Raw genomic sequence first — 10,717 nt, 5'->3', positions numbered from 1 at the left:
AGCGGTCCAAGTTTTAAGTTCGATGAATTAAGTAGTCAAAGTACCGTTGGGGCAGAAACCTGCTCTACATTCAATTCTAGCGAACTTAATGCCCTTACAAAAGCTGTAGAGCTTGCTGAGAAAGAAGCTGCTGATAAGATGTTGGGCCATGGCGTTGATGAGGATGTCGGATATGATGAGTCCTTACTGACTGATATGGTCAATAAGATTGAAAAGGAAGCTACTGATGCTTTGTTGAAAAAGGAAGCTGCTGGTTCTGTTGAAAAACAAGAATCTGAGGTATACTTTTTATCTTACTTTTTTAAAATTTTTGTTTTTTTATTATTTGCATATTAGTACTTTACCAATACATTTTTTTATGCTTTTTATATAGATAAAGAAGGCAGCTTTGAAAGAAATTGCTGTGTATCGAGGCAGTCCATCTGAGGTAGTACTTCTATAGATTTTTTTATGTTGTTGTTTTACTTTTTATTTTCTAAGTGTTTACTAGTGGTTTACTATTTTTCTAATTGTTTTTTAACAGTTTATTTTTCATTTTTTTCTCTAATTTGTTTTCTAATGGTTTACTAATCATTACCATATTTATTTTGTAAATATAAATATAAATAAAAATTACCTTTATAGTACTTCTATAGAATTTTTCATGTTTTTGTTTTACTTTTTATTTTCTAAGAGTTTACTAGTTGTTTACTATGTAGTTAACAGTTATTTTTCTAAGTGTTTTCGAACAGTTTTACTTTTCATATTTTCTCTAATTGTTTGCTCTTGGTTTACTAATTATTATCATATTTATTTTAATAATAGTAACTATCATTTATTCATTGCATTTTTCTTTTTCTTCTCAATTACAGCAAATTGAAAAGATTGCCTCTAAATTCAAAGTTGCTGATGTGGTGCCTCTAGCATTTGTTAAGGCTAAGCCGGATGTGGTTCTTAAGAAGGGATTGTTTCCTCTTGATGATGATATTTGTAGAGATACAGGTTATGCGGGACAGATGGAGTTTAATAACTGGGTTGACGAAAAGTTTAAGTAAGACTATAATTGTGATATGTTATATTTACCATTTTTTGCTAGAAGGATTGCTTGAATGTTTTTTTACCTCCTATTTGTTCTTTTTTTGTAGTCGAAATGCTTATGAAGCAGGTTTCGACATTATCGAAACTCCGTTCAATTATGGCGTGGATCAGGTGGATAACAAAAATTGGTTTCATTCGCTTAATTACTCGGGTGAATTATTACAGTGTCGTGTAAGTATTTCTATTTTTACCATTTGATGTTATGTTCTACTTATCTACTAAATGTTTACTAACTGTTATAGTTATTTATAATTCTACTTTTCTTTACAGCATATCAACATTGTTATGTACTACATTCGTAAAAGAGCCAAGTATAGACCTGTTGGTGGTGTGCGAATTACGACAACTGACTGCCTCTTCGATGATAGAATGACTTCATACTATGTGGCATACTTGAAGAGGAAGAAGCCTGAATCTACTTCAGTTACTGATCGTAGTCTTATTGCAAAGTATATTTGTGGATACAAGATGCTTTGCAATGCACATTGGGAGAATGTAGATGAGGTGTTGTTTCCAATGAATATGAAGAAGCAGAAGCACTGGATTTTGGGGCGTTTGGTCTTCAAAGAAAGATGCATATATGTGTATAACTCTATGAGTTCAAATGTGGCGAAGAAGTCTGCAGTTGAAGCAACTACAAAATATTATGTTCTAATTCCACTTTTTTTATCTCAGATGAATTTTTATGAGTTGCGCAGTGACATTGATCTGACTTCTCAGCCTTATTTGAATAAGAATTCAACTGATGCTTTCCGTATTGAAACTGTGGATGATCTTCCAAATCAAAAGGATTGGTATGTTTTCAAATTTACTATTTGTAAAATTATGCAGTTTTGTTGAATAATTCATTTTTATGTTTTTTATTCAGCGATTGTGGTGCGTTTTTGCTTGCTTTTGCGGAGTTTTTGTGTCTGCGTAAAGAAATACCTTCTGAATTTAATATTGAGAATTATCGTGAGCGTGTTGCATTTTTTCTGTACCGCTATGGCAATATGAAGATAGAGAGAAATATTGTTAGCGATGAAGAGGTTGAAGAGGAGGTCCCAAATCCAAAGAGGAAAGGGAAGAACAAGATCTGAAGCTTATCATTTTAGCTTAGTACTTTTAAGTTTTTTAGTGTTTTGTCTGAACAAGATCTGAACAATATTGTTTTTTTTCCTATTATGACTTTGTTTGTATGACTTTGTTTGTAATGGCTACTGTTTTAGTTTTAGTAAATGGTAATTGACTTATACTGTTAGTAATGTTTTGGTAACTGGTTAGTAAACTTATAATATTTTTTATAATTTTATAGATATTAACTAAATTTCCTTTATCAGTTGTATGTTGTAGTATACTTTTGATATTGTTTTGGTAAATTAATAGTAAGGTAGTGCTTTATAGTTAGTAGTCTATAAAGAAATTTTTAAGATTATATCATTTTAAATATCAAATTAAATATATTAAAAAAGTTGATAGATTTAAATGAGATTATAAATATTATTAATATTTAAGTAAAGAAAATAAATTATAAATAAAACTTTTTAATAAAACTTTATAAATAGATGCTACGTAACTTATTAGTAACCTATTAGGAAACCTATAGTAACTTTATAAATATATGTTAAGCAACATATTAGTAAACCTCTAGTAATTTATAAAACATGTAGTAATAGTTTAGTAATTTATTATTTATCACTGTCTTAATATGTAAGTAATTTATTATTTATCACTGTCTTAATATGTAGTGACATATAATTTTTTGATATATCTCTGGTAACACAGTAGTAAATAATTGGTAAATGGTTAAAATTATAAGAAACAAATAAAAAAAAGAAGGAAATCCTTTAATTGAGCCAAAATTCAATGAATTACAAATCATTTAATCAATGTATTTAGGAAATGTATTTGAAAACTAAATTTTATTATTTTGGTATATTTTTACATGTCTTCTTATTATGTCCTCTTTGTTTGCATCTTCCACACTGATTTGTCTTCTTTATTTCATTTGGTGCCGTGATTCTTCTTTTCTTTGGTCTTCCTGCTGGAATTGCTCCTATTGGCGGAAGAACTTCCATACTTTCAACATTGGCAGGTAAATCCCAATTATTTTGGCTAGGCATTGGATAGACAACTCCTTCATATGTGGCAAGCATATTTTCTTTAGTGAAAAAGTCTGAGCAGTATTGATATGGTTCTTGGTGTAGTTTGCTTAATATAGCAATAGCATGTGGACATGGCATTTCATCCAATTGAAATCTGCAGCATGTGCATGTTCTTTCATTAAGTTTTACTATAAAGGTTTTATCACCATCTTCCACACTGTGCAAACCTCTAACAGATGTTGAAGCCTGTTGTGAAAAACATATATTTGACAGTTAACTTACCATTAGGCAACTCTTAGAAAACAGTTAGCTAATATAGTATAGTTGAAATTAAAATGTACTGTAATTGAAAATTTACCTTCATTCTTAAAGATGATGCATAGTGATTTCTGAGTTCATGTTCTGCTTTGTTTGTCAGCTTAGTAAATGTACAAATTGCAATATTTCTGTTAGCATAACTCCATTCTTGCATCAAACGCCTCAAACTTTCAAGGAGCGTTGTTATTGGTAATTCCCTAGCTGCTTTGATTGCTGCATTCAAAGACTCGGCGATATTCGATGTCATTGTCGAGTACCTAATATTTTATAAATTATGATCAAACTTGTTGTAATTTATATAACAAACTTACAGTAAATATAAAGGAAACTGTCAGTTAACTATATAAAGAATAGTCATATCAAACTTATAAAGAATTATCAGTTAACTAATATAATTTTTTTTTAGTCATACCTATTAGCTTTACAATGTGCTCTTGCCCACTTCTCGATCCCAATATCTGTTAGGTACTTTCGAATTCCGGCATTAATGGCATCAAGCTCTTTCATGTAGTAGTCAAATCCCTTAGTTGTGTATGATCTTGCAGCTCCATAGAAACAGTCTCTCAATGTATCCGGATCGTGTTTGAACTTTGATTTGATGTTACTTAGCAAATGGTACATACATATTGCATGACTTGCTTCAGGAAAAACCTTTTTGACCCTATTCAATATACTCAAATGCCTATCTGAAATAATACACAGCCCATTTCTTCCACCAAATGCTTCTTTCAATTTTAAAAAAAAATATTCCCAGGAATCATCATTTTCGGAATCAACAACTGCAAAAGCAAGGGGGAAAATCTTACCATTTCCGTCTTGTGTACTTGCTGTTATTAATGTTCCACCGTAGTTCGACTTCAAAAATGTTCCATCTACTACAATTATTGGTCTACAGTATCTCCAACCTTTAATAGAAGCATCTAGAGCCATAAACATATATTCAAATTTGTTTTCATCAGTTGTATGAAGATCTACAACTGACCCTGGATTAGTTTGTAGAAGCATGTGCAAATATCCAGGCAAAATTGAATACGAGTCGCGCGGACTACCTCTAATTTGGTTTAGTGCCTTTACTTTTGACCTCCATGCCCTATTGTAACTCAAAACAATCCCAAAATCTCTCTGAATATCTGCAATAATATCAGCTGGAGTATAGATTGTTTTTATATCCAAGAACTTCATTTTTATATGTTCCCCTATTATTGAAGCTGTTGCTTGCCTTTTGTCATCCATTCTTATATTTGGTGGGCATGTGTGGATGTTTATCATTCTTCTAATCACAAACATATTTGTCTTTCCATCTCTTGAAGCTCTCACTGTCCACCTGCAATCTTCATCAATGCAAATGACTATATATTCTCTTTTGCAAGACTTACTAACTTTATACTGAAATTGGTTAGCAATCGTGTAGAAACAGAAACTTGTCTTCATAGTTTCTTTGTCTTTGAAGATCTTTAATAATCATAGGCTTTCAAATTTTTGGATCAGTGACGATGTTGATTTCTTGTGGTTTACTTTCAGCTTCCTCATCTTCTTTTCTTGTCTGGTTGTATAATATTTCTGCATATTTTATAATATCAATTGCAGTGCCACTACTAGACGTTGTATCCACAAATTGTTCTTTAATAATTCCAATAGAAGCTTCACTGTTGATATTTTGTATTTGTGGCTGACCTTCAAATTTGTTTGTTGTAACACATAATGGAAAACTGGTTACTCGCGGTTCATCTTTTTTCATTTCAATGTAGAATTGCAGGCTGACATTATCTTCAATTTGTAAAGTTTGGTAGTTGCTTTCTAACTGAAATCTGATTTCCATTTTGGTTTCCCAACTGTTTACCTCTAGTTTACCTGCTATCAATTCCTTAATTTCTTCAAAGGTTGTGTTTTCCCTTATCAGTATTCCTTTCATCTTGTAGTTGGAGTAATTAAAATGCTCATCCCATACTCCATCATAGTGCACAAGAGCCTTCAGTGTTCCTTTTGCTGCATTTTAATGATTTAACATTAGTAACACATATTAAACCATTAGTAAACTATAAACAGAATAACCATTAAAACTACTATAACAGCTTTATAAAACTAAAAGTACACTAACTATCACAAACTTGAATGTATATTCATTCAATCTATTAGTAGAGCCTTATTTACTATTTAGTAAACTATAACACATCATTAAACATTAAAACTACAATAACTCCTTTATCAAACTAAAAATACACTAACTATCACAAAATTGAATGAATATTCATTCAAACAATTAGTAGAACCTTATTAACCATTTAACAAACTATAACACATCATTAAACATTAAAACTACAATAACAGCTTTATCAAACTAAAAATACACTAAGTATCACATAATTGAATGAATGTTCATTCAAACTATTAGTAGAACCTTATTAACCATTTAGAAAACTATAACACATCAATAATCATTAAAACTACAATAACAGCTTTAGTAAATTCAAAAATCACTAACTATCACAAAATTGAATGAATTATCAATTAAGAACTGCAAAAAAAAAATTCAATGTATCCAGTTATAAAATCATTCAATTTAAATTTGAAAACAGAAACCTATTTATGCGATATATCAGATATAACAGTTGAATTTGAGTCGCGATTTATCAATTTCAAAATTGATAAAGAATGAGTTGAATTTGAGTCGCGATTGATCAATTTCAAAATTGAAAAAGAATTTGTTGAATTCGAGTCGCGATTGATCAGAGACTAACCTGAATCACTTAGTAAACTCATATCAGCTGTGATTCCTCGATTTTTATCTTGAATCGCGTATTGCGTTTGATTTTGTTGGAATCGTCTCTGAATTACTGATTATGAATGGAAACTGTAAGTTTGATCTTGAGAGAATTTTGCGACATGGAGATTGATTCAATTTTGGAAGAGAACAGCTCCTATTTAAGAGAGTCGTAATTTGGCAAATCAGGAAGCTTATTTATTATAAGAAACTTATGACAAACGGTATTATGGTTAGCATTAAATTGTTGTGGTAGCCGTGAGATTATTTAGCCGTTTTAGGTGTATTTGTCTAAAAAACTCTAAACAATAACTGTCTATTTCATATTAAAAAGCCCATAATGCACATGCCATTATTTTACAAATACTTCCCTTTCAATAAATATTTGGAGATAAAACTTTTGCTCTTTCATAAGTACGATTTCATAAATAAAGTAGTTTGATTATGCTTTATGTGTTCATCCTCAACTGTGAGAAAGATTGGTTTATTCGTATTATCTTAGCAAAGCTCCCCTCAAAGATTTGATACCCACAATAAAAGATTAGCATAATTATGCTTGGCAATACCTAAACCTAATTATGTATTGCTTCCCTTTTTTCTAATTGTTTATTTGAGTTTATTTATAGGATACTTTGCATCATCTTTCGTATCATAAAGTAATTTTGTTCGGTGCAAAGCTATTTTAATATTGAAAACTTAAAAATTTATAACTCAACTCAAACTTAATCCCATATAATGTTTTTTTTTATTAGGGAGGAAAGATTTTTAACATTAATCTTAAGAGAAGTTTATACCACGACTTTAGCAGAATGTTGCGCATTATACATACGATTTTCATATGGCTTAATACATATTTTGACTTCTTAATTTGTATTTATTTATCCATCTAACTTCTAAATTTAACATTCAGCCTATTGAACCTCTAAACTTGTTATATAATCCCTTTTGACCACTGAATTTGATAATTTTATAAACGTTTAACCCCTTCTCGTCCACCTGATTTCGACGTTTGTATTAAAAAAACATTGGCGCGTGAGGGGAAAACTAAAGTTTAGAAGGACAAATAAAATGACTTAATATATTATTTGACCTCTGAACTTGTACTAATATATATATGATCTATAAATTTTTTATTTAACCCATCGTATCTCTAAACTTGTTAAATTATCCTTTTTAACCCCTAAACTTGAAAGTTTTAAATTTATTTTAATTTATATTTATTTTTAATATATGTTTAATTTAATTAATAATTTATTAATAAAATTATTTTTATATAAAATATTTATCTCTTTTCCATGCTTTGCATATTAGTTTTTTAATATATATCGTTTATTTTGCATTTGTATTGTAAACATTATTATTTCTAATAAAATTTTGATTAAAAATAGTTATACCTTATTTAATACTCCCTCCTTCCCATAAAGATAGGTAAAATAGAGTTTACATATGAATTAAAAAATGATAGTTAAAGTAATTACATTTTATTAACTTTCAATAATAATCTTAATTTAATCATTTAAATATTTTAATTATTATTAATTTATATTATGGAAAAGGTAATTATTGTGTTGGAATTGTAATTAAATTTTAAAAAGATAAATTTGTCATTAATTTTTATATTGTATGAAGTGATAATTAATAATGATTTATAGAATATAACAAAAGTTGTTGAAATTGATGAAGGTTAATATTGGTATTATTCAAATTAATATAGTAATTTTACCTATATTATAGGACTCTCAAAATAGTCATTTTGCCTATTTTTGTGGGACGGAGGGAGTAATTATTTTTATTTAATATAATATTTATTTTACTTTTTTTATTTATTTTAATTATTATTTACTTATATGATATTTATTTTTTGTTTATTAAATATTTATTTTTAGATTATCATAGTTTGTTTATGTTTATTATCTACTCATTTATAAATATTAAATTAAATGAAAATAATTATTAAATAAAGTATAGCTACTTTTTATTGGATTTTATTAGAACTGATAATATATAAAAAATGAACGCTATCATTTAAATAAATAGTATATAAAGCATGAAAAAGTAATATTTTATTTAAAAATATTTTATTATTAATTATTAATTAAATTAAATATATATTAAAAATGAAATATAAATTAATATAAATTTAAAACTCTCAAGTTTAAGGGTTAAAAAGGATAAATAACAAGTTCAGAGGTGTGATAAGTTAAACAAAAAATTTAGTGGTCAGATACATAAATTATTATAAGTTTAGGGATAAAATGATGGATTAAGCCTCATATATATTTTGTAATGTGGCAAACAAATTGGCAGCCCAGTCAAAGATTTTTTGCCACGTCAATGCGTTTGAAATTCAATTTCCGTTTCAAGGGTTAAAAAGATAATTTGACAAGTTCAAACATTCGATAGGTTAAACGTAAAATTTAAAGATTAGATGGATAAATAGGTACAAATAGAAAGTGGTTAAATGATGTATTAAGCTATTTTCATATAGTTTTGGCATAGTTCATATGCATATCTATATTCTTCATCATCGATCGAAGCCATTGAAAAATAAAGTGAAATTCACTAAAGTCTACTCATGGATGCAATATCTCTACTCATGGATGCAATATCTCTCTTTCTTTCTTTCTTTCCACATTCAAGGGAACATCTCCTCATCTTCCTCCAGGGACGGATACAAGGTAGGGCCAGGCAGTACTTGGGCCCTACCTCGATCTGAAAAAGAAATTATTATCCTTCACCCAAGTTGATACATGCTAAGTTGTAGTCCTATTACTTTAACCCTTTCTTTGCTTCACGCACAACACTACACATGCCTTCAACCTAAATATAAATTCTAATTATATATATTTTATTAATTTAATTCTACACTTTAAAAGGTTAGCCAGCATGCATTTACTTTCAGAAGTAATTTCGGATAGCCAGCATGCCTTTCTGAATGGTTGGAGTATTTTGGAGTGTTCAATGGTTGCAAATGAACTCGTTCATTTGGCAACAAGAAGAAAGGAAAGATTGCTTGTTCTAAAACTTGATTTTCATAAAACTTTCGACAGTATTGATTGGAGTTATTTGTTGTCAGTTTTGAGGTGTATTAATTTTCCAGGTAAATGGCTAGATTGGATGTCGACTTGCCTATCAACGAAAACCACAGCTGTTCTGGTTAATGGCAGTCCTGTTGATCCAATCTCTTTGAGGCGAGGTGTTAGATAGGGTGACCCAATTTTGCCTTACCTGTTTCTTATTGCAGTAGAAGGACTGAAGCGAATTCTTGACAAATCGGCTTCTTTGGGTTTCACACAGGGGTTTCGATTTTCTGATGAACATGACTCTATCTCTCTGCTTCAGTTTGCGGATGATACCTTGCTGTATATTCCTTATGACGTCGATCAGCTTCAGAATTTAACAAGGATTCTCCGTTGCTATGAATTTATTTCTGGATTGACTATTAATTTCCATAAAAGCTCCATTATGGGAATAAATATTTCAGAGATTGATCTTTTGCACGCTGCAGGATTAGTAGGGTGTAAGATTGATTCTTTTCCAATTAAATATATGGGTCTTCCTCTAGCTAATAAAAAGCTAAGCCTGGGTACTTGGGATCATGTAGTGGAAAGATTTAAGTCCCGCTTAGCTTTGTGGAAAGGGAATTTATTATCGCCGGCGGGTAGACTAATTCTTTTTAAATCGGTCCTCTTCAGTGTTCCGATTTATTTTATGTCTATTCATAGCATGCCTGTTACAGTCTCAAAAAAGCTGGAATCTTACATGATTCGTTTTCTGTGGAAAGGTGATGTTTCTAACTGTGTTCTTAGTAAGGTCTCGTTGGAGAAAGTTTGCCAACATTTTGAGAAGGGTGGGCTGGGGATCACTAAACTACATACGAGGAACCAAAGTCTTTTATTTAAATGGGTGTGGAAGCTAAGAATTAACGGAGACTGTTTGCTTTGGTCTAAGGTTATTTCTGCTTCCTCTTCGATCACTGACTAGGGCTGCTTACATTATGGGAATTCTCAAAAATTCTCATTCATTTGGAAGGGTATTCGGAAAACATGCTGCTTGGATTTAAATGCTTGGAGAATCTTCATTCTAAATATTAGTTACACAGTGGGTGCATGCAATTTGATTTCAATTTGGAATGACAATTAATTGCATGGCTAATGGTCCGGCCAAGCATTTTTTCCCTTGCTTATACATTCTCTCATATCAAAAGGAGAATAGTATTAATGATATTTGGGTACGTGGTTGGAGATGGAGACGACGACTTCGGGAACAAAAACTTTGTTATTGTAGCAGTTCCAAGCTATTTTCGATAGATTGGAAAGAACAACGGAGCAAAAGGATGAGGTTTACTGGAATTCAGCTTCTGGGATTTTTACATCGAACTCTTTTTGTAAAGCAGTGGGAGGAAACCAGACCAGGAGATCTCCAACTCGTGCTGCTGAACTGTTTTCTGATGAGCATGCTGATGATCCCTTAGCTG

The 10,717-nt window shown here is 30.3% G+C and overlaps 1 protein-coding gene across 1 annotated transcript; it reads right to left on the bottom strand.

The window, feature by feature from the left end:
* Window positions 1-2,981: 2,981 nt before the first annotated feature.
* LOC126674915 (uncharacterized) lies at window positions 2,982-4,910 on the bottom strand. Its single transcript, XM_056105051.1, has 4 exons — window positions 3,892-4,910; window positions 3,503-3,736; window positions 3,396-3,407; window positions 2,982-3,315 (listed from the first exon to the last, which is right to left on the bottom strand). The coding sequence occupies exons 1-4, from the start codon at window positions 4,908-4,910 to the stop codon at window positions 2,982-2,984; spliced, it is 1,599 nt and encodes a 532-aa protein (XP_055961026.1).
* Window positions 4,911-10,717: the final 5,807 nt, after the last annotated feature.

The sequence above is a fragment of the Mercurialis annua genome, linkage group LG3 (assembly GCF_937616625.2).
Source record: "Mercurialis annua linkage group LG3, ddMerAnnu1.2, whole genome shotgun sequence".
Taxonomy (NCBI): Eukaryota; Viridiplantae; Streptophyta; class Magnoliopsida; order Malpighiales; family Euphorbiaceae; genus Mercurialis; species Mercurialis annua.
This window is presented reverse-complemented; position numbering and strand designations above follow the sequence as displayed.

Coding starts and splice junctions, on each gene's coding strand:
- LOC126674915 (XM_056105051.1), bottom strand. CDS start 4,910: ATGAAGACAAGTTTCTGTTTCTACACGATTGCTAACCAATTTCAGTAT. Junction 3,737..3,891: donor GCACATTGTAAAGCTAATAG/GTATGACTAAAA, acceptor ATAAAATATTAG/GTACTCGACAATGACATCGA.